This window comes from Melanotaenia boesemani, chromosome 16, assembly GCF_017639745.1.
Source record: "Melanotaenia boesemani isolate fMelBoe1 chromosome 16, fMelBoe1.pri, whole genome shotgun sequence".
NCBI lineage: Eukaryota > Metazoa > Chordata > Actinopteri > Atheriniformes > Melanotaeniidae > Melanotaenia > Melanotaenia boesemani.
In genome coordinates this window covers 19,747,966-19,775,777 of record NC_055697.1, presented here as the reverse complement: position 1 = coordinate 19,775,777, position 27,812 = coordinate 19,747,966, and the positions used below count along the sequence as shown (strand labels likewise).

General features: G+C 37.2%; 3 protein-coding genes and 1 long non-coding RNA gene across 4 annotated transcripts; 3 read left to right on the top strand and 1 right to left on the bottom strand.

Annotated features, from left to right (window-relative positions):
• The first annotated feature begins 5,945 nt into the window (after positions 1–5,945).
• On the top strand, positions 5,946–8,044 carry sfr1 (SWI5-dependent homologous recombination repair protein 1). Its single transcript, XM_042010537.1, has 3 exons — positions 5,946–6,236; positions 6,360–6,692; positions 6,782–8,044. Exons 1-3 carry the CDS (start codon positions 6,147–6,149, stop codon positions 6,968–6,970), a joined length of 612 nt encoding a protein of 203 aa, XP_041866471.1. The 5' UTR covers positions 5,946–6,146; the 3' UTR covers positions 6,971–8,044.
• On the bottom strand, positions 7,223–21,682 carry cfap43 (cilia and flagella associated protein 43). The gene is made up of 38 exons (XM_042010535.1): positions 21,578–21,682; positions 21,199–21,452; positions 21,034–21,130; positions 20,780–20,947; positions 20,555–20,675; positions 20,229–20,373; positions 20,004–20,086; positions 19,779–19,910; positions 19,559–19,675; positions 19,394–19,471; positions 19,115–19,263; positions 18,859–18,962; positions 18,587–18,736; positions 17,500–17,660; positions 17,226–17,390; positions 17,011–17,141; positions 15,912–16,077; positions 15,397–15,501; positions 14,804–14,881; positions 13,982–14,089; positions 13,792–13,896; positions 13,584–13,700; positions 12,949–13,116; positions 12,547–12,753; positions 12,295–12,378; positions 12,037–12,114; positions 11,146–11,274; positions 10,935–11,054; positions 10,737–10,844; positions 10,430–10,516; positions 10,249–10,337; positions 9,970–10,162; positions 9,646–9,758; positions 9,202–9,367; positions 8,860–9,030; positions 7,726–7,806; positions 7,481–7,634; positions 7,223–7,398 (listed from the first exon to the last, which is right to left on the bottom strand). Exons 1-38 carry the CDS (start codon positions 21,604–21,606, stop codon positions 7,223–7,225), a joined length of 4,887 nt encoding a protein of 1,628 aa, XP_041866469.1. The 5' UTR covers positions 21,607–21,682.
• A 56-nt stretch (positions 21,683–21,738) lies between these two features.
• LOC121655728 (glutathione S-transferase omega-1-like) lies at positions 21,739–25,106 on the top strand. Its single transcript, XM_042010536.1, has 6 exons — positions 21,739–21,890; positions 23,583–23,691; positions 23,800–24,022; positions 24,150–24,251; positions 24,462–24,568; positions 24,790–25,106. The coding sequence occupies exons 1-6, from the start codon at positions 21,863–21,865 to the stop codon at positions 24,938–24,940; spliced, it is 720 nt and encodes a 239-aa protein (XP_041866470.1). The 5' UTR covers positions 21,739–21,862; the 3' UTR covers positions 24,941–25,106.
• Positions 25,107–26,121: 1,015 nt separating this feature from the next.
• LOC121656041 lies at positions 26,122–27,584 on the top strand. The gene is made up of 3 exons (XR_006013364.1): positions 26,122–26,738; positions 26,843–27,052; positions 27,377–27,584. It is a non-coding gene; the product is annotated as an uncharacterized LOC121656041 (long non-coding RNA).
• The last annotated feature ends 228 nt before the right edge of the window (positions 27,585–27,812 follow it).

Sequence of the window (27,812 nt, the reverse complement as noted above, 5' to 3'; positions counted from 1 at the left end):
TTTCAATATGTGCACCAAGGTCCTGAAAGAAAAAACAGTTATGGTTTCTACCAGTGTGTGATTATATAACTGGACAGCATTTAACAGCACACTGCATGTGCAAACGTTGCAGGATCAGTGTCTTTTACTTATTCTAGCTCTTCTAATTAGGAGTTTGGATACTTTTCATGTGATGCTTCTTATATTCTTCTGAAACTTAGTATGTTTCTCTCTCTCTCTCTCTCTCACCACAAGCGCACTCCCAAATGAGAGGACATAATAACTGTTTTTAACTCTATGATCATCATAAAAGCTGCCAATCCATTCGTCAACATTTATGTACTTTTCAGACCGATTAGATGTTTTATTTTCTCCACTGGCAGCCACAAGTGTCCACAGCTTCCCTCACCTACCACACCCTATGTAGAGATCCACCCACCCTGCATGACTCACAGCCAGTATGACTCTAATCTGCTCAAATGATGGAAAAAAATGGCCCCAAGGACTTTTGGAGCATTGGAGGGGGAGCTGCCTCACTCACATCCATGTGTGAGTTTGAATAATGCCAGATCATAACGGAAAGCATCAGATTCCAGGATGGTGAAAAGAACAAGAACAGGAGCTGACTGGCCTGTGCTGCCTTTTTTAGACACTCCTGTTTGTGTTAAGGACAAGAGCTTCTCCAGATAATTTCTGCAGAACAAAAGGGCTGCAGCTTCCAAAGAGTTTACACTGAGTTCAAAAGAAGAATGTTGCTTAAAAAAGCTTTTGGTCATCACTCAAAATAATGTGACATGATACATTTGTGATTTGGTGTGACTCTTGACAGTAGAGTGTTATAAAGAAACCATCTGTTTCCGCAAGTATTACTGAAAGATAAAATGTCTTAAGGTAGCTAGAAAACTAATTTTGGAAGTTGGAAGATCTTAAAAGGCAATAAAAATGTAAATCTGTAATTTGCTGATTTAATTCATTTGCAGTGTTTTCATCGAGAGCTCCACTGTAGACCTATTTAGAAAACATAAACATGTGACAGGTTTAATACCAGCAACACACAGAAAACTGAGGGATGGTGCAATGAAACACTGAAACGTTGACAGAAAATACAAGACTTCCTAATGCCACAGTCAGCACATTATTTGCATTTTCTGTGACCTTTTCATAAAAACCTTTTCAGAAGGTGTCAGGATTTGTTTAAAAATATTTTTTTTGTCTTTCTTTTGTTTGTTTTCTTCATTTTTTCTTAAAAAAATCTTCAAACCAGCCTGCACAGTCATGTGAAGGTTAGCACTGTTGCCTCACAGCAAAAAGATTTCTTGTTTGAACCTCAGCTGGTTTCTGTGTAGTTTGCATGGCAACCATGCATGGGTTCTCCTACTACAGGCCAAAATCATGGATGTTAAATTAATTGGTGTCTCTAAAGTCTCCGTAGGCTATCATCTTCACTCTGTGATAGATTGTCCATGGTGTACCCTGCCTCTCACCTGATAGCTGCAGGGATAGGCTCCCTCCCGCGACCCTGCGTGGATGGATCTTCAGTGCAAGACTGCAAGGAACTTTGAGCTTGGATCAATGATATTCAAGCTCTCACATTGCACTGCATAAGAAACTGTCATTTCACCATGATCAGTTGTCACATAGTCTAGGTGGTGCCTTACAAAACTATCTTCATGAAGCAAAGTCTGCAACTACATCCAGAAATGTAGGAGGCAATAAATCAGTTATATGCAAAAATGCTACTTGGTTTTCACCATCTCGTTTCAGATGCACAGAAAGACAACGGATAAGTGTTTTGTGAGAGAATTAGAAAGATCTTCCAGGCTTTTAATAGTGAAAAATGCCCAGAATATGTGCTGACGTGGGGGGTCCATCAGTGCAATATGTGTAAATGTGTCTTTTATGTAGAAGTATATGGTGGAATTTTGGAGAAACATACACTGAAACATCAAGGCAACATCTTTTCCTAAAAGACTTGCCCTGCTGTTTCAGTAACCCTAAGACTTCATGAAGGGAGTGTGTGTGTTTGACTGGCTGACCCATGATCCAGATCATTCTATTGAAAATGTATGAAGCATCATGCAGGGAAGAACAGCTGTAAATGTGTACACAGGAATGGATGCAGATTCCTCTTGAAAAACTAAACCGGTTAGTATCCTCAGATCTTTTTTAAACATGTGATTATTAGAGATTTAAGCTTTTTGTTGTCTTTTAAAAATTCCCAACTTTTATGGAAATGGGTTCTGCGTATTCATGGAGATGAAGCTTTGGTTAATCTTTTCACATATGCCATATTCTTTTCTAAGTGTAGCTAATAAACCTCTCTGGTAAAAAATAAATACATTTCAGGAGTACCACTGTGGATACTTGACTCAGAGAAAGTGCAGGCAGGCCTTGAATGAGCTTATAATTTATTTTTAACCTTGTTCTTAGTCTATCTTGCTCTCACTTAACATAACATTGAACCAGAACAGTGAGACTGATAGAAAAAAAGGTGCTAGTTTATTTATTGGTCACTCTGCAGCTGAAAATACCTGAAAATACCAATTATCCTTTTAGTTTTATTTTCTATTTATGAATTGAACATTTTTTTAGGTTTGTTGTTTATTTGTTTGTTTTATTTAACAAAATATACTATTTTAAATCATTATTACCAAACATGTATTAGACCATACAACATTATTAGGTCTACTGTTTGTGAAAGGGGTATCAATTTTAAAATATGTGGTCATCATGATTACTCAACTTCCTGATCATGAAAGAAGACACAGTCAGGGTTTATTTTTATTCTAAAAATAATTAGGAGAAACCAAAGTCATCCAGTTGGCACAACCATTATTAGGCCAAATGTCAAACTATTACTTTTAAACCACTTTATTTTAAGACCCAGATTAAAAGCTCTTTTACACAGCAGACATTTTGCTGTCTCATAGGAGTTAGAACAAGAATAAATCCTTTAGTTGAGCTTTGAGAGTACATTAATAACACCTGTATTTTTCCTGTATGTCTGATGTGGAAAAATATCTCTTACAAAAGACTCCAAGTGGTCAAAAGAGCCTGAAGTTCACTGCATGTCAACTGGTTTTTGTGATTAGATTAGAAAAACAATTATCATCATAAAGCAGGTGATGCACGCTATTATTAGTAATGTTAAGTTTTGCAGACAGTCCTTATGCTGAACTCCACTTTACTGATCTTTATGTTGCTCATGTAAATCTAGAAGATAAGAAGGTGTTAACAGATGAGTTGCTCTGGCAGCACATTAAAGGGGGCCTCTAGTGTGATGACAGCGGGTATTGAGTAAAAATCAAAACAACCTGCTTACCGAAAATAATAGCAATTAAAAAGCCAAGTGGCATGGCTGCGATCCAGGTTTCTGTTACTATAAAATGTTGGCTTGTTGCAAAATTTTAGAAGCTAACCCCATCAGATGTAAAACGGACAATATCTTATTGCTAAGCTGCGTGAGCATCTTAAAAGGAATAAATAATCTGCACAAACTCAACATAAGAACATTTTTATAAGTCCCAAATTGCGCAGGCCTATTTGATGAGAGATCTGGCACGATCAGTGTCTCACATAGACTCTAGATTCTATAAGCCTATACCAATTGCTTCCAGTATATTGCTGAGGAAAAACAAGCAAAGTATTTTATGAGAAATTTCAAATGAAAAATTAAAAAGCACAGTAAATTGCCTCCTGACTCACACAGTAATTATATTCAACACAAAGCTCTGCAAGATTCATTCATATAAAATGTAAAAAATCCCCAGTTGCCTGAGGTGTGTAATAGCACACTGCCAAATACTGATGTTCAAGTCCAGGCAGTATCACTTTTTATTTTCTAACACTTTTCTGCTCACAGCTACAGAGGCACACACATAAAAGGAGTTCTATCACACTTAAGTGGGAAGACAAACTTGACCAACTGTAGAATGTATAAATAAGCCCTTTAAAACAGATGAATCAGCTAATGAGAGGAGGTGAATCACAATATGACTCAAGCCTGGTAACAAGGCCAACAATAACAGAAAACACATCCACATGCCCTAAAAAAAATCCCTTTTACTTTCTACTACATTTGAGCGATAAGTTTCTCCCTGTTTTCTTCTTTTTTTGTTTCCCTAATAATTAAAACTAGCAAGACACTGAACCCCACGTTGCCTTCCGACTTGTCTGTGGGGGTATGAATATGTGTGATAGAACAAAGCATTTAGTTTGTGACAGTAGAAGTGCTGTATGACTGTGTGTGTCATTCTCTGGACCACGGGTAAGCTGGAGCCTATCCCAGCATTAGGAAGGGAGGAAGCCGGAGTACCCGGAGAGAACATGCACACTCCACACAGAAAGGCCACTGCCCTCAAGGTTAGACCCTCCCCCCAGCCGAGATTCAAACCAGCGACCTTCTTGCTGTGAGGCTGCGGTGCTAACCACCACACCACCGTGCAGCATGACTGTGTGTGTGTGTAAAATGGTAATATCTTTTTGCCTTTAATCTGTATTATAATAGCATTGTATGTATGTTTAATTATTCCAGCAGGTTTAATCTAGGTCAAATGTGTGTATTTCCCTGTACTTCGAGGAAATTTGTCACATTTTATTGAATAGAATGGGATGTAAATTACAGGAAATAAATCTTGAATGAAATATGAACAGGAGTGGAACGGGAGAAAACAAATTTCAGTTCTGGCATTTTGGCCCAGACTCACATCACATCACGCACACCACAAATCCTTGTGCTTCCTTGAATGTGTATATCAACAGCGCAAACCTTGAAAACCACTAAAGCTATTCACTGAGTTAATCAGTTATAGCATACAATGTGAATACTTCCAAAAAGTGTCATTTGATAATAACAGAAAAATGTTCACTCCACCAGGATGAATCATAAAGCAACATTTAGCTAACATGCGAGCCTGTGTGTTTGAGGAAGAAAGAAAACTTAAAAGAACAGACGGATCAGAAGATAACTGTTTCCAGACAAAGTGTGGAAACAGTATCTCTAATTGACAAATTACATTGTTGTGTTGGCATTTTGATAAAATTTTAAATAAATATATATAATTATTTTTCAAGTGTTTCATGTCTGTGTAATGTCCATAAGTAGCTACACAAACCTCTAATTAGCACATTTTGTTCCCAAATGTTGAAGGCTTGAGCCTGCAACTCAGTACACCAGCAATAATAAATAATGAACAAAATCAGAATGCAGCTTATGTTCTTACTTTCAATAAGATGATTTAGTTTAGCATGGAAGACATAAAAAACTAACTTTAAATTTCTCTTTTTTTTTTTAGCCAGAGTAGGCTACACATAGTTTAAGAGCCTTTCTCCTGATGGGAACACTAGAGTCATTAACTCCACCTGCATTCATAAATGCAAACTAACTTGGTCATGAAACAGTTATTTTATTGGTATGCTGTCACCATAACTTTGCAAACACCTCCGTTTTTTTTCACTCCAGTCTGGTGTAGATCAGATTTACCATGATCTTGTTGTGGTCCTTTACTTGGAACAGAACCTCAGTGTTGCAAAAACAGTGCAGTTTACCATAGGTTCTACCACTCTTCATCCTCTACCTCCTCCTGCCCTTTTTTTCTGTGTGTTGTTTTTTGTTTGCTTGTATTTCAGATTGGTGGTCCTGGATATGAAGATAGCGTGAGGTGAATCTGTTTTCACCAGTTTCAGTTATAATCAGAAAACTTTTGCTCTATCTAAAGCAAGACTAAAGGCTCCTGTACATATGAGCTTCCTAAAACTGAGACGATGCCGTCGCATGAACACAGTGTGCCTTTAAAATAAACGTGAAAACATCAACATTTTAAGTTAGGCTTCTGTATTGAACTTTAATCCTACGACTACATATCCCACAATGCTCTTCGGCTAAGCGTAGTCAAATCCTGTCCAATCGTTAACGTTTTAGGATCAGCGCCGCAAAAATACGGAAAAACAAAAAACGTCCTTCTGTAGAAATTGTTGACTGCAGAGCGAAATTGTTAGCTGTTTAGGAATATCTTATATATATTTTTATTGCTGATACTTTATGTTTTAAAAACCTTTTTCTTGTTTGTACAGAAAAGGGCAAGCTAAGTTAACGTTACGCCAGTGTAGCAGCCCAAAGTATCCGCAGCTAAAGAAAAAAGTATGAGTTGAAAGTACTGTAAATCTGAATGATGGAGATCACTCCTAAACTTAAATCTGCACATTCTTCACCTTGTCATTCAATCGAGTCAAGTCCCTCGGAGTTTAAAGAGGAAAAGGTGAGGACTTCTGTTTACTAAGTTACAATGAGACACTGCCCTTATACACACCCTCACTATGCATGCCAATTGACTCTACCATGTGTCTTTAATTTAATCAAATTTCCTGCGGGCACCCCACAGCATCATCCAAAGCTTAGTGCATCACTGAGGGAGAGGCTGAAGAGAACACGGCGATCCTTCGTCTCGCCCCTCTCTGTTGCCAAACGCCTTTGTGTTGACGATGTGGAGGAGGATGGCCCACAAGTTTCAGCAGACTCCCAGGAGACTGTCAGCAATCCTCCAGTCATCACACACAGTGTTGATGCAAACAGAAATGAACTGAGATCGGGGAGTGAGAAGTTTTCTGGATATGTTCCCGAACATGAAGACTTTGTTAAACAACTCAGGAAGGAGGTTAAAGAAAAAACAGAGACTCTTCGGAGACTGAAGATGGTTAAAATGTACAGAAGCAAGGTATTGGCCTCTTTTAGAAAACACAGTATGGAATTAATTCCCTGGATTGGAAGTGATTTTAAAAAATATTTTCCTGTCTTTCTCCTTAGAACGATTTAACACAACTCCAAACCTTGATTGACAAGTGGCGGAGTTGTGCTCAGGCAGCACTGTATGAGCTCCAGGCAGATGTCCCCATAGATGGACGAAAGGCCAGCCTGTCCGAGTTGATTGACTTATTTGGTCTGGATGACAGCCTTCTGCACTTTGACCGCACAGAGGAGGACTTCACCACTTAATATACTTTGAAACTCACAACTGTTTACAGAACCAGTCAAAAGTTTGGACACACATTCCCATTCAATCCAGTGGGTGTGTCCAACCTTTTGAGTGGTACTGTATAAAAATACCATAGAGGAGCAATCACACTTCAGTTATTATCATTTTATTTGTTGGTGCCACAGTTTACAGCAAAGTACATGTTATGTTCTGTTAAGTTGCTAAGAGAAGCATGAATAAATTTGTGTTAATTGTTGCAGAGTAAGCTTAGTTCAGTTGTATTTCAGCTGATCAAGTGAAGGGAAGTTCCTCATTGTTAGACGCTCAACTTCTGTCCAAAGCACATCCAGGTCCTCTGACTGTGCTCTGGCAAGGTCCTCCAAGTTCCTTCTTTGAACAACCTCCTGGTGGTGCTTTAATATTTTAGCTGCCTCATTTTCCTCAGGATCTAAACGCCAAAAGAGCAGTTTTATTTGCCAGAACAGGGGGAAGAAAACTCCCTGTGCAAGTGAAGTGCCTTTTCTTACTACCTGCTGCTTCATAGATGTGTCTCAGCTCAGCCACAGTCACCTGTACATCCGGAAGCGTCTGTTCTAAAACAGCATTCTTCTTAGCTTTCATGGCCGCCTGCTCATTAAATTTGGCAATCTTTTTATTGCATTGTTTTATGCTCCTTTGATGAGTCTGAAATTGAACATTTGTGCATTTATCTGAAGAGCCAAGTATGGGAAGTGCAAGTCAGAACTGAAATAAAATCATATTACTTTTCTGTTACCGTTTTTATGAAAGCTATAGTCTTCTCCAAATCAGCGACCTTCTTGTGCATGCACTTCCTTTCATCCATCTTGCTGTGATGCTGAAATGAACAGAGTACAATTGTCTTGCATAAAGAGAAAATGCAAAAAAAAAAAAAAAAAAAAAAGAGAGAGAGAGGCACTACATGGTCTCTTAACAAGATTCTGTTTGTGTTAGGCATCTGCTCTAGATTTTTTATGAAGGATCACACAACAGAAAGTCCTTAGGATAACTCATTTATGGCACATTTATATTCAAAGCTCCTCTGTCACATGGTTTAGGAGCTTAAACAATGTCAGGAGACCACGCCAGAGTGGAGTTAACTGAACTATATGCCAGAGAAAACTGGCATTACTGACTAGAATTTCAGGATCTCTGATTTAGTAAATACAATTACAAATGACTCAATGTTTCTTTCTTTGTTTGGTTTTTCTTTTTTTGGGGGGGGGGGGGGGGGGGGGGGGTGTAGTAGTTTTCTTTTAATCATCTCAACTTTATCTTCAATATTTTGCATTTCATTATATTTTATATATTTTTAACTCAATGGGCTGCATCCATAAGCAAATTATTGTCCTGATAACTGGTGAGACCTGTCAGATTGAACTGTCTGCTCCTGCCTTAGATAACACTGCCAAATAAAGTATAGATGATTTATTTCAAGTCAAATGTATAAAACATTATAAAAATATGATTCTATTTTGATCATGCTCATGTTTTAACAAAACAAAAAGCATAAAGAGACCTGACTGCCTAAGGGTAAGAGATTTAAATGTTGGAAAGAAAAAAAGGGTGGGAGGCTGCATGAAAAGGGTGGGCCTCTTATTAAAGATTGTCTATGTGGTAACAACTTTCTGCTTGCAAAACATCTGACACTGCTAAAACTAAAATACCTGCCTTGATACCACATAGAAATTTGGCTAGACATGCTGAAAGGATTAACATGTCAATACAAAGGCAGAGATTTCATGTCATTTACAGTCGATTCACACTCTCTAAAAAGATTATGATGAATTTATCTTCTCAGGATTAGTTATTAAGCCCAGCTAGTGACGACCAAAATTAAAAGGATACAAAGTTCTCTACAAAAAATGTAAAAAGGCGGTTTTAAGCTTACAGCCAAATCCTGTTGTTCCTCTGAGAGTCGTAACATCTTGATGTCCTTCATCTTGTCAGTGAGGTCCTCTATCTTCTTCTTCAGTACCCTGTGTTTCCACTCCAACTGGATTATGTCCTTGTGGACCTCTTTGCGCCCCTCCATGCTGGCTACCTTCTCTCCTGCAAGATTCTGATCACACATGGTGATTATTTGACAAACAGAAATCATGGCTGCTCTGAATTTATCAAATTTTTATCAACATCCATAGAAATTTTTTTAAAAAGTGTTTTTTTTTTTTTTTTTTTTTACTTATTTTTAATTAAATGAATAAAAAGCATGAGTCTGATGGTAAATACTGACCCTGATGATTCCTCTGAGGTTGTCTGCAACACTCCTGTGGTAAAGAGTCACGTCAGTCTCTGCTGTATTAGCTGTCAGGTCTATGCTGGACACCTCCACCTGTCCTTGTTTGAGTCTGACCTGGACTGTGGTGTTTATCAAATTATTGTTCCTCTTGTTGCTCAGACTGCAGTGGAAGAGAGAGAATTATCAAGAAACTTGCTTTCCCCCTAAGACATTAGGTAGAACTGCTGCATGTGTGTCAGATGGGAAATAGAAATAAAGCTTGCTATTTTGACCAAAGCATGAAAGGTATTTCATTAGGACCTTTTGTCAGTTTGAGGGGGAAAACCAGGCCACAATATGTTCCATTTGTAAGAATAAATCTATGACTTGTGGCTAATGTGTCAGGATGTTTTCATTTGCAAATACTCACAAGGTTAATTAACAGCATCAGAATCATACCTTTCACATGCTTCATTGAGGATTTGCAGTTCTTGCAGGACAGCCTTATCCTCATGTAACCTCCTCCGCAGGAACTCTTGCACCTCAGCAAGAGCTATAGCTTTTGCTTGTACCTAAATATGAAATATCCACCAATAAATGGACGCCTGCTCATGCAAACAAAGAAAAAATTTTATATAAATATGTAACAAAGTTTCCCTAATCTGTTTAATAGGTGGGCTGCTGAGAATACACACACTGTAAGTAAATTCAACCTGCCTAACTGATGGATGAAGTTAGAGAGATAACTATATATTAATGATCGTTGGCCTCTTAATATATTACCCCTTGTTCACTCTCTACTTTCGCTCTCCGCACATGGCAAAATCTCTCCCAGATGGATGAATTCAGGCCCTCTGGCATGTGCTTTGGATCATCCAGCTCCTCCATAGCCTTGGATATCTGGCTGGATGCATCAAGAGCCAGAGCAACACAAGGGATGGAGGTGTTGTTGGTTTGGATCCCCATCTTTTGAACCCTGAGAAATAAAAGACTTTCTTGAGAGTATGCTATATAATAAAAAAAGGTAAATGAGATCACAGCTGCAAAATAAGATTTACAAACCTTGGTCTACTTTTGAACAACTTAAAGAGGCTATCAATAGCTTGGCTTGCCACATCAAAAAACTCCTTCCCAAAATTGATGTCAAAATCCTTGGGAGAGATGTATGATATTAACTTATTTGCGCCATCACAGTCATGATCTTTTCAGTACTTTTCAGTAGTTTTTTTCTCAGCTGACTTACCCTGTCCTCAGTTACAGCACAGATATTCTCCTGTTTAAATCTTTCTACCTGGTCTATGCCTTTCTTCACCTCGTCAGCAGTGTCAGCCTGTCAGATAAATGCATGTCCATTAGATGACAGTAATACTGGAAATAGAAACTGCCAGTCTTGAAACATAACAGATGCTTGTGCTGCACATTGTTCTCTTAAAACATGTCTGAGCAATGTGAAAAGGTTGTGCTCGAATTTACACAAACAGGCATTCTTCTAAATTCTGACATTGGCAGTCATAAATTCCAACAGTATTACTCTGCACGGGTTTTCTGACCTTGAATTTAAACATCATTTCTAGGTTGTGCCTAAGCTCCAGCTCTTGATTTCTCATCTTCTCGTCTGTCAGAACTGAATCAGCAAGACAGGTAGTCTTGAGCTCTTCCTGTGAAATACATCAAAACCATAAAATAGTATTTTAAGAAAGGTCCATCAGACAGTGTTTGTGTGTGTGTGAACCTGTGTGCTGGCTCACCTGGTATATGGCAATTGTGCATTTCACTTTCTTCTCTAACAGCAAAGCCAGTGTTTCGTCAAACTTCTCAGTTGCATCTTTGCAGGATTCCTGAAGTTTTTTTATTTCAATTTCCAAAGACTGCAGTTACAGAGTTCATATATGATTTATTCTGACCACCAAACAGGGCTCAATAATAACCATAACTTAATAATGCATCCTCTATTAATACCATTTTGTATTGTTCCTTCTCCTCGTTGAGATCTTTGACTTTATTTTCATACTCTCTGAACACTTTTTTCTCCTCCTCATTCCAGTGAATGTTAGGTTTGGTCAACACAAACTCAGGCGGAGATATTTCCTGTGGAGTCAATTCAATAGAAGCTGTGTGCTCGTTATGCTGATTACTCTAATTCAACTGACACAACCCATAAAAGAATTCATATAAAAAAATAAAAATGAACATTGATCTTGTTGGCCTAAATGAGAAGAATGTAGTGGAAGAATGAAGGGAATTAACACTTCACACAATATTAGAAACATATTCATCTTCTTCTGCCAATTTTTTTTTTTATCATACATTGTATAATGAATAATAATCAAAATCCAAAATTTATAGTGACTTCAGCATTGGAAAAAACAAATTTTTATGTTAAGCTTCAGATTATCTTCTCAATGAGAGGTGCTAAAATCTTGTAATGTTCAGTTTGGTCTCATAAAATCATGCAATCTTCTGTTTTGAGAGGCAGAAACAAAACTAGGTTTGATATTCTTTCTTGAAAGGGTCACTAAGCACTTATCTCAAATATGCTTTGTGAGTTGCAGGTCAATCACCTAATCACTACACTGTGAATACAACCCTAATTCAACAGTTATTTTTGCAGACAAAATTAAGACTGTTGATCTATGTGACATTTTATTAATGTTCTAACTGCTGCTTAAGCTACATCAGCTTGTTTTTACTCTAAAAACAGCACTGTCAATAGTTAATGGATTAAAAAATAAAAATGTTTCTCTCAAATAGTGTCTAAATTAATGTTCAAACTAGTGAATAGGAATATTCCAGAGAGAGAAAATATTCCTTGTTATAAATCATAATTTATCTGTTTTGATTCATTTTTACCATTTTCAAGATGTCCACTTTTTTCATTTCAAGCTCTCCCTCCATCATTTCAACAAGAGCCCTTTCTCTGCTACCATCCTGCAACAGAAAGAGGAAAACATGCCAGTATGACACAGCTCATGTATTTCTATTCATCATTCAATATGTCAAGATGTCTTCAAGTAAAGGTGTTCATACATTTTATTCTTTTTTTTTGTAAGATTGTTGCGCATACTGTTAAATTAATGATAAACAAACATATTTTTCATGGCACCATACTTGAGCAGCAAGATGAGCCTGCTTCTCTAACTTCCTCCTCTCCTCCTCTTTCTGCGTTGGGGTGAGGTACTTCGCCGCTTTAATCTTTAGTGGAACAAAGACAATATCTCGGAATGATAATCATATACTGCTTCACATTTCAGAACAAAAAAACAAACAAACCACAAAGTAGCTCAACATGCACACAAGCTTTGTTTGTTGAACTTTACGTGAACTGTGTTCACTGATTGCATGTTTCTTGAGGACAGAGACCTCAGAGTCGTCCACAGTGAACAACCTCTCTGGCCACTCGCTGTCAGTCAGGCTGGGCTCCCACAGCTCCTGGTTTATGTCAAGCTCCAGTATCATTGCCTTGATTTGTTTGTTCTTGTCTCTCAAACTTTTGAGCTCTCGTACCTTCCGCCTGTGCAGGGCTTCAAACTCAGTGTTGAAAACTGTCTGAATGCGAAAAATCACATCCTGCATTTGGAGATGAATTAAACAAAAATATCTATTATGACCAGGGATGACAATAATCACAAATCTGAGCACAGTTCTGAACTTTTAATTTTTGGAACCTTTTTATTGTACTTTAAAAGTGTATTTCTGTCTCAACCTTAAGATAACCTCATGATATGATAATCACACTTTGGCAGAGATCTGACACGTTCCCACCTTTAACAGAATTATCTGGTTGATCCTCTGTTCTTTGGTTTTCAGGCTGAACTGATTGTAGACATAAGGATTTGAACATCCCAGTTGAGCTGAATAGCTTCCTGTCAGTGTATCACTTTCTGCCTCACAGCCACCTTCCCCTTGCTCTTCTTCTTTTACTCTGCTCAGCTGTAGGTTTGAAGTGGGGGAAAACAAGAGTGTTGAATTAAATATGTGGCTTGAGTCTTTGGCCAGAAGCTGATTAACTTTATCTAAAGAATATTTCTGTAAAGAGAATCATTACAGCAGCTTACTTTTAGCCACATGGCTATAAATCATAAAAAAGTTTCAACACAACTGGACTGGCACATGCTCAAGCATTTCAAAAAGTTATAGCAGTAAATGCCAGATGATTCAAAACATCAAATTATTTTCCTGCAGTAAACTTGTTTTGACTTGGATGGTTTTGCCATAAAATGAACTTCCAGAAAGTGAGAGAAAAAAAAAAATAGCTGGTTGCATTGCCACAGCCCTCAGAAATATTGCTGCATTTTTGTTTCACATTCAAAACAATCAACATGGAGTTTAACTAATTCTAACTCATCCCATGTGCTTTGCTTTGCAGTGTCAGATTCTAAACCACTAGTTTTGCTTACGGTGCAGGCAGCCATTTCAAGCTTCCTCATATTCTGAACCCTCCTCAGGACCTCACACTCTTTCTCTGTTCGCTCTTTCAGAGGGAAGTTCTGCACCACCAGTTCAGAGTTAAAGGCCTGTGGTAGACAGCCACAAGTGATTTAGAGCAGTCAAACAGGCTAAAAAAATGTTAAACTCATTAACAGCCTGCATTTAACCCCTCCTTACCTTGATAGCTCTGCCTTTGACCATCACAGAGTCCCAGCATTCTCTTTTCAGGACATCACGGAGGTAACATTTCTCCACAATGTCCTGTTTAATTTCTGCTCTCACCTGCACAGTGCCAGGACATTAAAGATCGCTCTGAGGCACAACTTTAAATTACATTACACACATTACATTCATGTTTGTGCAGTACCCTCGCAATTTCCTGCTCCACCATGGCCTCAAATCTCCTTTGCTCCTCCACATCCAAGTTGAACTGTTCTTCAGGGAGGTTCTCATTTTCACGAAGCATTTTCTGGATCTGTCAGTGTTTTAGAAGACTTAGATATAAATGTAACTTATTTTATAAATTAAAGTTAACCAAAAATAAGTAAAATATACATGAGGCAGACTTTTATCCCTGTATGGAAATTTGTTGATGTTTAATCTATTAAATATGTATGATTTGCACATTAAGCAGCAGTGCATAAGCACGGGGTCATCTTTCTAAATTGAATAACAGTATTTCTTCTTTATCTGTTATTTTATTTAACTGCTGCCAGGTTTATGTTTGTTTGCCATTATAAAATTTTCCTGCTCAAGAATGTATAATAATAATAATAATAATGGATTAGATTTATATAGCGCTTTTCAAGGCACCCAAAGCGCTTTACATTGTGTGAATCCATTATTCATCCACTCCTCACTCATACCTGGTGATGGTAAGCTACGTGTGTAGCCACAGCTGCCCTGGGGCAAGCTGACGGAAACGTGGCTGCCAGTCTGCGCCTACGGCCTCTCCGACCATCACCGAACATTCATCCACACATTCATACACCAGCGATGCCAACACTGGAGGCAAGGAGGGTTAAGTGTCTTGCCCAAGGACACAACGACAGATGACTGCGGGAGCGGGAATCGAACCGCCGACCTTCCGATCATTGGACGACCTGCTCTACCGCCTGAGCCACTGCCGCCGTATGAGTATCTACATAAGGATGGTTTAGAAATACAATACAAATGTCACAAAACTCACGGTGTTCCGTAACTCTCGAATGGTTTCCTTCAGGTTTTTCTTTGACTCGAAATATTTCTCATTATCTTCCTTTACAACCTGTTCACAATATACATATTGACATATTGTAAATTTCACAGAAATTACAGCACCTTTCCAAACATCACAGAGTAAAATCAAACATTCTTTGCAAGCAAACAGTAGTTGTAATTAATCTAACAAAAAAGCTGAATGGAAAAGGCTCTTTTCACACATGTGATTGTCAGTAAGGTGTTAATTAAAGCTCTGCCTCAATTCTGGTATAAGTTTATGTTTATCAAGACGTTTTGTTTAGCTGACAGTACTCATAAGTTTTTAAAAATGGTTATCTGTTTCACAGCACTACAAAGCTTATTAATTGCTTGTTTTTCTCGCCCTATAAATAATCTTGCCTTTGCAAAACATAATGGCATGCCAAGAACAACACAGCTGTTTCCTGAACAAGATCACACAGTGGGAAAGGCATTTTCATTATTCTCAATCTACAACATTGAGAAATAAATGAAAATCCTATACACACCTAACACTACCAACATGTCATACTATCTCAATGGATATTACTGCTTGTTACTGACCGCTTCGTGCCTGCTTTCTAGCCATGTTGGGTGTGCAGGTGGAGCCCACAGCAGGCTGTTATAAGTTTCATCCTGCTCTGTCACATCTACAGATATTCCTCTGACCTATAGAGAACAAAAGAACATTGAAAATCAGAAATATAAACTATTAAGCATATTTGGTTTAACATATTTTTAAATTGTGAGATAAAAGAAAAGAAAATGCTTTATAATTTGAAAAACTAACATAACTACTGTCCCGTACAGCAGAAGCTGAAGGCTTTTTTATTGCGTAGTTAAATCATTATTTCTAAATAACTAGAGCACTAAAAGTATGTTACGACCTCCATAAATAATTAAAAAATTTGCAAAAGTTTCAGGTAGGTTTTGTGAATAAAGCATGAGCATTTTATGTAGCTGAAATGTAGAGTTACATGTTTGATATCAACAGAAACCAGCACAGTTTAAGTGCTGTTATGTGTTATTTATTTACAACCCAACAGAATTAAAGAATTTTTTTTATTATTATTATTTACCTCATTTTCATCCTTTTTTCCACTGTCACCAGGAAACTCCTGGCCCCACGTAGGCAAATCAATTAGGAAGGGATTTTCAGTCCTCAAAATGTTCTTCAAGGAAAGAGCAACAGACTGGCTATGTTGGGTGGCATCATTAATTTTTCCAGCATCCACACCTTTAATTCTGTAAAAAGCCATGGAGGACAGACACAATTAATATGTGCAGGTACTTTTTAGTACCTGCACATATGCACACCTTTTTGATAAATAAAATAATACTACTAATAAAAAAATTATTAATTAACAATGCATGAGTCAGTTTTGCTATATATTTTTCTTATTATTTTCTTTCTCTTTTGAGAAACTCGCACTCAGCTTCAAGTTCTTTTGATCAAATATTTGAGTTTTAAACAGGACTTAGTGGCCCATTTTTGAGAGACTTCTTTCAATTTGTATATGGTGGCATGGGTGTGTATATAGGGTAATAAATTACAGTGCAGTGCTTAGTCATTATTTAACAGTGTTTTCCATTTCCTAACATGTCCCAGCAATGTTTCAGTGGTGTTACAATAGATCTTAATGAAACAGGATAATTCAGGTTTTAGTTGCTCAGAGAGTACTTAGTCTTTTTATGGTAGTTGTTGCTACAAAGTGCATATGTTGCATCTCCCAATCTTTAAATTCTGATATCATGTTTAGTCAATAGCTTAGAAACATAGTGAATTAACAAATATTCATTAAATATAAGATTAAATCTATTCATATAATTATAAAACAACAATAATGTCAGATGGTTTTATAAAGTTTTTAAACCTGAAAACAAAAGTGTGTGAGTAAGCAGAGGAGTAGGCATATCTGGAATGTGAGTGGGGGGAGATGTGAATTTTATCTTTGTTTTCCTGCAGATCATGGTCATGGTTCCCTTGGAACCTCAGACTGCCGTACACTGGACATTAAGTGGTATTCAATAGATTTTATCCTCCACTGCTAGTTGAAATAGAGGAAAAGCACTGCTTAAAATAAACATCATCAAACTGCCAGTACTACACTCTACTGCGAACAACAGCTCCCTCTACTGTTCATAGCCGTGCATTATGTAAGCATGACAGTGCTTTACCTGAGATTAGTGCACACCAGAGAGCCATCTTTGAAACCAGTAGTGAGGATTGTGTGACCATCTGTGGAGAAGGACACACTCTGGACTCCACCAAGACGGCATGAATGACACTGCAGCTCGATGTACCGCTCCTGCAAGTATAGCAACACCATCTGAATATAGACCACAGAAAATGAGACAAACAAAAAATAAAACAAAAACAAGTGAGTCCTTACCATAGCAGCAGTTAGTCTAACACGGAGCAGGCCGTCTCGGCCCACAGAGGCCAACCACAAGCAGTTAGGAGACAGAAGAAGAGATGTGGGTCCCAGCTGGTGACCCTTCACTTCCTGCTTTGGTTTTAGCTGGATCACCTGCTGACTAGAGATACCGCCTGTATCCTGACAGGAATCAGGCACAAAAGAATAATTCCATATGAGTTCATTAATACTTAACTATGAAGTTATGTAAGGAAAAGAAAAGAATACAGGAATTTATTAGATGGCAAACCTTAGGCAACTGAAAACGCTGAAGAATTTTCTTTCTGTGGCAGTAAGCAAATACTTGACTGACTCCAAGTACACAGGATGTGAGTGGATGAGGCACTTTGTATCTGAACACTTTGAGAACATGAGCAGAGAGACAACCATGACGGTCCACACAATCTGGACCTGCAGGACAACAGAGGCACATCCCAACATGTGATTTAAAACACATGCTTCTCCAAAAACTTCTCTTAGCTCATTTGTTTTGAGAGAAACTGTTCTGAATCCTATTATTCCATCAGGATAGCAAGACACATAATCACCACATGCATTGTCAATGGAGATTTTAACCAGTTTTATGATTTGCTATGTGTTCTGTTAACAATCTTAAAGCACATTAAGATCAAATATTACTGTTGTATAACCATGTGGTACAGCTTATGACTGTGGTCACACCCTGGCCTTGTGTGTTTACCCTTGGCTCTACAGACTTCTTTGTGTCATTGTTCAGCAGTTTTTCAGACTCATGTTTAAACTAGGGGCATTTCTCTCTAAACTGCCAAGTCATGGTTCTATTTTTAAAAATGTTAGAAACAACATATCCAAACTTTTGGATAAAAAATGTCCCTCCCTAGTAATGGGTTTGAGTCAAGAAAATTATGTTTCTTGTGTCTCAAGAGACAAAATTTAAGTTGAATATCAAGGCATCTTTCCATGGTGACATTTTCAACCTTTAAACAATCTGAGTAGAAAAACTAGCTTAGAAACTTTGTTTAAATGTGTTTAGTCATTCCATCAATCAACTTTAAAACCTCTCCTCACCCTCAGAGAATGACTCAGCAGCTCTTTTCTTTGAAAAAATGGTTAGTCATTCCTCCCATGTAAGCTTTAGACCTCCCATAACTCTGTCAAAAACTGCTAACTCATGCTTCATGGTGTTATGATTTATTTGTTAGATATGAGATTGTACCTTGGACATATTCCCCAAAAGACTGTTCTGACATGACCGAAGATTTTCTAATTTTACATTAGCTTTGCAGTGTAGTTTTAAAGACAACCCAGTTCAACTCAAAATTCCCTTTAATGGTCTTGAGAATAAATCAGTGTTGTACCTGCAAGGTTTCTGACAGGCAGGGAGAACACTGTAAGCAGGTCACCATCTTCACTTTTGCCCCCCTGTTTAGTGCACAGAGCAAGGACTTTCACTTCTTCAACATCACTGAAGTACTGAGTGCAAAGTGACAAAATACGTCCAGGAATAACTGGAGAAGAAAACATATGACAGAGTATTTCTATAAATCTGTTCTAACCTTGTGTTAACATAAAGAGTGATTTGGTATCTGGAACATTTTTAGTCTTTTGAAAAAACAAAAAGATTATTTACCTGTATATCCTATGACTGAAAACCCCATTGATGGCTTTGCATGTAGGACATAGATATGAGAATCTGAGCCACCAGTGAGAAGGTAGTGCCCCGATTGGTCTAAACTGTAGAAGGACATGTTTGTTTACTTTTCTTAACTTAACTGGAATAACATTTTCTTTCTGTACTCCTTTTTCATAAATGTATGAAAAAATTTTGTCACAGGTGGAGTGTTAAACTGAAGCTCCATGGTTTACGACTAATGAAGGATACTTGCACAAGTTGATCGACAGCAGTGTGGTAGAGTTGAATCTGGTGTACCAGACGAGGCTGCTCCTCATTGTTCAGATCAATAAAGAGGACATTTCCAGAAACTGTTCCAACAACTGCATAAAGTGCAATAGGACAGCAGGCCAGACTTGTCACCTAAACAGACACAGATTTAATTTTTTACACAGTTTAAGTGCACTTCTGTTCTTATTCATATACTTTTTTAATTTACTTAAAATCATTATGACACATATGGAAAACTTGTTCTACATGTTGTCAGTCTGACCTCAATTTGAAGAGGCAAGGACTTCATGCAGGTACCATTTGAAGACCAAAGCTGCAGTTCTCCAGAGTTCCTTAATGACTGCAAGCAGTAGTGACACAAATATTACCACCAACTGACCCGAATTACATGCCATCTTGGGAAATTCTAGCAATACACAAGCTTTACCACACAAATGTTCCTGTCAGAGTGCAAGAAGGCAGCTGTCAAAAAGTTGCCACTGCGAACATCCAAGATTGTCACAATTTTATCAGAATGGATTGGGTTCAGCATGTAGATCTGCCCCTGAGGAGGAAACCTCAGATTTAGTCTTTCTCTCAAGATATTATTATTATTATACATGATATTAGAATGTCATGTATACTTTACAGCACAATTAAATACTCACTGTATTGGAAGATAAAAGTATTGTTTCATTGTCAGGGGAGTGAATCCCATTTGTGGCGGGCCCTTCTAATTGCCATGATTGCTTGATGTTTATTTGAGTCCCTCTGATCTCCAGACAGTGCACCACATTCTCCTGCAACATATTTAAGTTTTAACATGCTTTTAAATGAGGATCCCATATCCCTGATTTAGTAATACAGATGGTAGCAGGTGCATACGTGCGTACCTTTCCAACAGCAATAAGACCATTTTGATGAAGAGTCAAAGCTTGAAAGTGGCTCTTTTTGAGTTCAGGAAGGGCATCATCAACTTAACAAAAGTAAAGCACAACTGTTTGTCTCTTTTCATGGGTAAATAAATTTAAACAATTTATTTATGTGGAATAGAAGCGTTCCATGTGCCTTCTATGTATTTACGACTTCCCACTGTTCTAATTTACATGTCAACTTACTTGTGGGATTGAAAAGAACAGAGACAGAGAGGCTCTGTGGGTCAACAAGGAGTAGGAACCCCTCCTTACAACCCACATATAGTTCTAATGTGGTTGTCCAACATATGGCAGAAGGAGTTAATGTGGCTCTGGTAGAGGATGTTTTCTGTGAAAACACATTTTGGGTTGGGAGACAGTTTACATTTTGGCCTTAGTGATTATTAAAAGTGACTTGTTTTTAAAATCTGTAATTAATTTTATATTAAAACAGTACATTGTCAAAGGATCTTATATTTTGTGTACAGATAACAGTGACACAATACGACAATGACCAGATGTTTGTCCACCTTGAGTCCTGAGATGGCTAATGGAGGCTTTGACGCAACAAAAGGCAGATTGTTACTAAAATTGTGGGAAGTAGATGCCAGTCTCTCATCCGACCAATCAGTTTCTGGAAGTTTTATTTTTCTGGAAAACAACACATATATACACACACACACACTGTTAGCTTGTGCACAATAAAAAGAAAAGTCATAACCATGTATTACTGTACATTTTGTGCAGTATTTTACCTTGGTTTCAGTACATGACAGAGACCACTATTCTCAATATTCCAAACAGTGAGTGATGCTGTACCCAAAGCACAAAGCTGGAGACAGTTCAATGGGTTGAACACTAGTGAAATGACATCCTTTCCAGCTTGCGGTTCTGTGCAAATTGGCTCAGCCTTTTCCCAGTTCCTGCATCACAATGTCCATTAGAGAGGATACCCAGCATGAGTAAACGATGTATATGGTACAGTAGTGTACTGCTTTAGGTGCCTTACCACACTGTGATGAAGTAGTCAGGAAAAGAAGCGCAACAGGCCAAAAAAGGACCCACATTACTAAATGTTAAAGATGTGTAGTCCAGTTGTGCTGTTCCTGTAAACATAATAAATGTTAATTACATTATTTTCTACGTTTTCTGTAACTGTAGAAAAAATGCCTACCTTTCAGTTCATTCTTTAATTGAAAGTCGGGAAAATTGTACACAAATATAGACGGGGAGAATTTTTGCTCAGAGAAAGCAAAAATTCCACGGTTGCCATTAGCTGTCAGTGCACCGATGCCTCTGCAAGGACTCTGAAAGACACTCCGCATTTTTGTCTCCAAGTTTAAGAAACAGATATGATTTCCACATGGGAAACATATTGTTTTATTATCCACAAACTCGATATTATTGTTCGTAAAACCTTGAATCCATCTGGTAAAAGAAAAACATAAAAATATTGGCTACATTTAACCTCAGTGGACAACTACCTGGGTATAAACTGTACATTGTGGCTATAATTTAAATGATACACAAATAGACGTGAAATGGCAACATACCTGATCTCTAACTTTCCAGTGCCGTCCATTTTAGGATTTAAATCAAACTACATAACATTAAATTCTGGCATTTTTTTCAAGAATACAACAGAAAGCCAAACAGAGTATTTCGTAACTATAGTAACAATAGAACCACCAGAAGTTAACACCATTGGCTGCTACTTTATCTGACACGCCCACACCGGAAGTAGTGATCAAATTGAAGCCAACGGTCTTCGCTGTGCTTAAAGTTGCTTTTTCTCGGTTTTTTTTTTGCCCCAAGAAGGTTCCAACTGAACTGCAAACATGTCCACTGAAAAATGTTTCGCCAAAGGTAAGTCTCAGACAAATGAAACCACATCTTATTGGTTGTTTCGTTTCTTTTCTTCCTTTTTTTCTTTTAGCAGAGCGTTTGATCCATTAATTTACTCTACCTTGACTTTCTAGATCACACGAAAACAATGCTGTCATGAGTTTTGTCATGTGTCTTCTGCAGATCAGCTCGCAAACCTAAAAATAGGCATCAAAAGTATATTGCAAACAGTCATAATATGTAATGTGAGACCTGTTACGGCCCCAAAACACACACTGGGAGCCTTAAAGATAACAGAAAAGATCCTATCAAAGAAAACCCGGAAATGTCTACAGTTTCAATAAACAAACGAAAAGTGTCCTTTTTCAGGTATTAAATTTAAACAATAACCCAACAAAATCAACCAGAAACCCTGGGAGTAATACAATAAGAAAACAAAAAACACACACAGCTAATAAACTCAAGGCGTCTCTTTAACGAGAGTCAAATAGTCAAACAATTTAACATAAATGTTTATCAAAAGCAAAAAGTTCAGCAAAAGCAGGTAACAGACCTCAAACTATTAAAATTGTACAGTGAAGTAAAAAGTATTAAAAGGTGGCGCTACTCAAGCAAAGATACTCGGTAATGGTCCTGTGATTTTAACTACTTAATAATAATAGTAATAATACATTGGATTTATTACGCACTCTATATCGTAAGATTTGAAAGGGCTCAGGTTGAAGAAAAAAATAAAAATGACAAACTTTATTGAAAGTAACAAATTTTAAAGGATATTTAAAAAATAAAAGATGTCTAAAAGGGAGAGTCACTTTTGTTATAAGTCACTCATTAATTGTACATTTTAATGCCACTGCAGTAACTGTTGTTTGATGTATGATTGCAAAAGGCTGAAAGGGCAAGGTTCTGTTAATTTTACTCGGAAGAATAATGTTGAGCTGCTTTACCTACTGAAGTGCCAATATTTAAATAAAGGTTACACTTGAACACAGAACAAGTCATACAATTAATATAGCAAAATTATTGTTTTAAAAAGCCTTTATAAAGCAAAAAATCTAATTAGAATTTTCTTAATAAATTCAAGCATATCATGAGTTATTAGGTAGTAATGTAAATGGTTTTCAAATCATTTTAATTCTTTATTTATTGCTGTGTAACTCAATGTATGTGCATGTTCAAAATGATCTATTGTGTTTGTTTGGCATTTAAAATATTAACCTGCAATAAGCTGGGAATTCTATCTTTCAAAGAAGTGCAGTGTAAGGTTAAAGTTAGATCTTGTGAAAAAAAAACTTAGTATTTTGAAGTTGAAACAAAGTAACTTAAAGTGGAAATACTGAATAAAATACAAGTATTTACTAAATGTTTTTAAGATGTTGCAACAGTAAGGACCACACTCATATCCTCCACTGATTCTTATTCTATAATGAGCTGAACTAACCACATAAGGAATGTCTGATTCTTAGACATTTTGCTGTGCATGGAAGATTTTTATATACATATTCTTTTCTTCAAGTATTAAATATAATCTGTAAGAAGGGGAAAAATACAATATCTGAAAAACTTGTAAATGGTAACTTACGTTAATGTTAAACAGGTTAACAAACTAAAAAAAAGTTAGAACAGATAAACCTGATCTCCTAGTTGCATTTTGTCATGGAGTACCACTGCCAATATTTATTTATTGATTAACAGAATAATTTATCTTTCCAGGAAGTGCTGCACCCGGTCCTGTGCCCAAAGATCACATCAGACTTTATAGCATGAGATTCTGCCCTTTTGCTGAAAGGACCAGATTAGTGCTGAATGCAAAAGGGATCAAGTAAAGAATTTTATTAATTTGAATTAATATTAAACAAGCAATCTCTTAACAGGAAATACCTGTAACTCTTGCTAAGAAAAAACTTCTGAACCTTCTTTTGTGTTTCAGGTATGACACCATCAACATCAATCTAAAAGAAAAACCTGAGTGGTTCTTGGAGAAAAATCCTCTTGGGCTTGTTCCAACTCTGGAGACACCTGATGGCGATGTGATATACGAGTCTCCCATAACTTGTGACTACTTGGATGAAGTGTACCCTGAGAAAAAGCTGCTTCCATCCTCCCCTTATGGTAAAGCTCAACAGAAAATGATGCTGGAGCACTTTTCCAAGGTTTGTTGCATAAAAAAAACAGGATATAAATCCAGATGTTTTGTTTCATGCACTTCTCTATTGTATAATATCACAAAAGGGAAAAAACAAAAACGTACATGTAAATATATATACTTTTATTTCAAAGGTGATACCATACTACTACAAGATCACAGCAGGGAGAGGTAAAGGTGAAGATGTCTCAGGACTGGAGGTTGAACTGAAGGAGAAGTTTGTCAAATTAAATGAGGTGAGTTTAGTTCTCATATGTTTTCTTTAAACCACCATCACCACCACTCTGTGGTATTGTAAAGCCTAAACTATCTCCAATTATTTGTGTGAGTGCAAATTTGGATTAAAAAGATTGGCAAAGGTGATGAGAAGGTGTGCATGTGTGGCAGTGCCTGGTGTGTTTACAGCATTCTGCAGAGCAGTTCTGACACTAATGTTTACTTTTCAGGACTTGATGAAAAAGAAGACGAAGTTCTTTGGTGGTGATTCCATCACAATGATCGACTACATGATGTGGCCATTTTTTGAGAGGGTTGAGCTCTTGGAGATGAAAAGGTGAGGGGCAACTTTTGAGGGTGTTCTAATGAGCCTATGAAAGCCTAACAAGACCATAAATGTGTGTCTGGCTACTTGAACCCTGATACATAATGCCACTGTTTTATTTTATTCTTTAGCAGTTGTCTTATTTTTTTTTTTAATTATTAACTAAATTTAATCTGGTTAACTGTTTGTATAAAACTTTATTTTTATGAGCTGTGATGTCGTTGTGTTTAAAGCCCCCTGGAGGACACACCTGAGCTGAAGAAGTGGATAGAGCGCATGCTGCAGGACCCGGCTGTTAAAGCCTCCATGTACAGTGCGGATACGTACAAAGCCTTCTACAAGACTGTGGCTGATGGGAAACCAGACTATGACTTGGGCCTGTAGAAAACGCCGGCCAAAAACCCTCAACCGTCCATTTAAATTCATGTTTGAAAAGGGAAAAGGGAATTGTGTTTAATAATCTTGGTTTTTTTCTTCTTTTTCTTTTTTTTTAGCAATCTGTGTCAAAATGTGGTGTGATGTCAAATAAAAATTCAGATTCAGAAAACTCTATCCCATATGGACAATTCATTTGCAGCATACCACAATGTCCTCGTTGGAAGACATGACAAATAAATGCATTCAGTAATCAACAATAAAACAATAAATACCAATACGGGCTAAGACACCTGTTAGCTGAGCTAAAATAAAGCAATGACAGAATAAATTCATTTAAAATGACTGCTGTCAGAGTTAAGAAGTGTGATAGCTCATGGAATAAAAGATGAATATCTATTGGTTCTCCTTTAAGGAGCATGGTAGCACTGGCCTGATGGCATCAAAACAAATTAATTGAACAACATGGTGAGGATCACTGATGAAGGTCTTTGCTCTCTTAACCTGATGCTCGCAGAGGGAAGACAAGTAGTTTGTCTGACTCCAATGATCTTAGAAGTTTTTACAATGCAGTGCGGGCTGTTCTTGTCTTTCAGAGTTAAACCACTGAACCAACAGATAAAGGAAAAAGTTATGATGCTTTCAACAAATAAACAATACAAATTGCACATGTAATGACTGACCTGATTTGGTTTTTGTTCGTTTTGGGGTAAAATATATAAAAAAAATGCATTATGTTTTACCATTATATTAACAATATGCAGTTTTCTAGATTAATAAACTGGATTTCTCACAAGGATAGCCACCAACACAATGAGAATATTATATACTAAATAGAGGGGGGAAAGATACAGTATGTGAAAAAAAGTAGTATTTAACATTGAACACTGCCATTTCTAAAGGCAGGTGAAATAAACTACAGCCATACTGTTTGTTAAAAAGGGCACCTGTACACAGAGGTATTTCTGTTCAACATATTTGTATAAGCTTCATTCATTAATTTACCACCCATCCACTATTCCCATTCATCCATCCATTTTTTAATACCCATTTATTCCATTTCAGAGCCCATCTTCTAACAGTCTTTATCTGTATAGTACTTTTAAAGCAAGCTGTAAATCAAAGTGCTTAACAGAGCAAATAGAACACTAAGAAGACATAAAATTGAAACAGTCAAGGCAAGAAAGGTACACATTGCCTGTCCATCGCATGACCAACAAAGACAAATCAAGCTGTGCTCACATATTATTCTTTAAAGAAAACAACCAAAAACTGGGCAAACGAGTCTTTAAACCAGTGTTAAACTGTTGTTTAACCCAACTGACTGGTTTATCTGACACGCCCTCACAAGATGTAACGCTTAGATTAAATTTTCAATCCAGTCAACAGTATTTTTTTAGGTTGTCCATCTCCGTTGAGCCACAGCAAGTTCCACTTGAAGTTTAAACACATCCACTGAAAAGTATTTTACCAAAAGTAAGACTCGGGTAAACGAAAAAGTATCTCGTTAGCTGGTGATTTTTTTCCTCACCCATTTGTCACACTAGCAAGCTTAACTACAAATCCAGCCAATACTCCATGTTAAATGACTAAGGATTACTGTATAATAAGTCACACTGATAGAAGCAAATACAAATAAAATTATCCATCATTGGCTCAGTGTTATTAGTGATTAACAGATTCATTTATCTTTCCAGGACATGCTACACCTGATCCAGACCCCCAAAGACCACTTTAGACTTTATAGCATGGGATTCTGTCCTTTTGCCCACTGGACCAGATTAGTGCCGTATACAAAATGGATCAGGTAAAGATACTTTTCATCTGTACCTATATCACATCTGAAATAAGTACTGGAAATATCTGTAATCCTTGCATGGAGAAATTGCTGAAACTGCTTCTGTTTTTCAGGTATGACAAATCAACATCAACATGAAATATGAATCTGAGTGGTTCATTGAGGGAAAACCCTCCTAGGGTTGTCCCGACACTGGAGACACCTGCTGGTGAAGTGATGTACAGGTCTTCACTTGTGATTACTTGGAGGAAATGAAGAAGCTGCTTCCATCCTCCCCTTATGGCAAAGCTCAACAGAAAATGATGCTGGATCATTTTTCCAAGGTTTGTTACATGGAAACCAGTATAAAAATGCAGATGTGTTTTTATTATCGTTTTTTTCATGTCAGTCTATTGCAGGGATATTAAAGTTTTACATATTTATGTTTCAACACACCTGCTTTGAATTAAGAACCTGATGTGAAGAACCTAATAACAAGCTGTTGGATCCATTTAATTGGAGTTGAGTGTTTACAAGCAGGGAAGCGTCTAAAACCTTCATTATAGGGGACGTTGTTTAGCCCTGGTCTATGATGTGTCTATCACCAAAGCAAGGAAGTGGAAAATTTTTAAACATTTCTCTCTCTTTCTCTTATAATTTCCCAACAGAGAGAAGTAAAGATGAGCATGTCTTAGGACTGGAAGCTGAACTGAAAGGAAAGTTTGTCATATTAAATGAGATGAGTTGCAGAGTTGAAAACTAAATTGGACCGACATAAAGTATCTTGTAGAGTTAAAACTTTCTTTAAGCCACATCAACTAATCAATGTGGCCAGTTTTTGAGAGTTTTGAAATCTTGAGGATGAAAAAGTGAGTCACTCTTGAGGACATTTCGAAATTAATATTTTATTTATGAAAGCAGATAAAGACACTTCAGGTCATTTAAAAAGATCAAACCATACAGTTAGAAGGTATTTAACTATTCAAAAGCAGGGAATATTACAGGAAGGGCATTCCTGACATTGAAAACATTTCAGTACGCTCTCTGCAGTGAGAAGTTTTTTTCCTTTCCCCAAACATTCAAACACTGTTGCTTCATATTTTA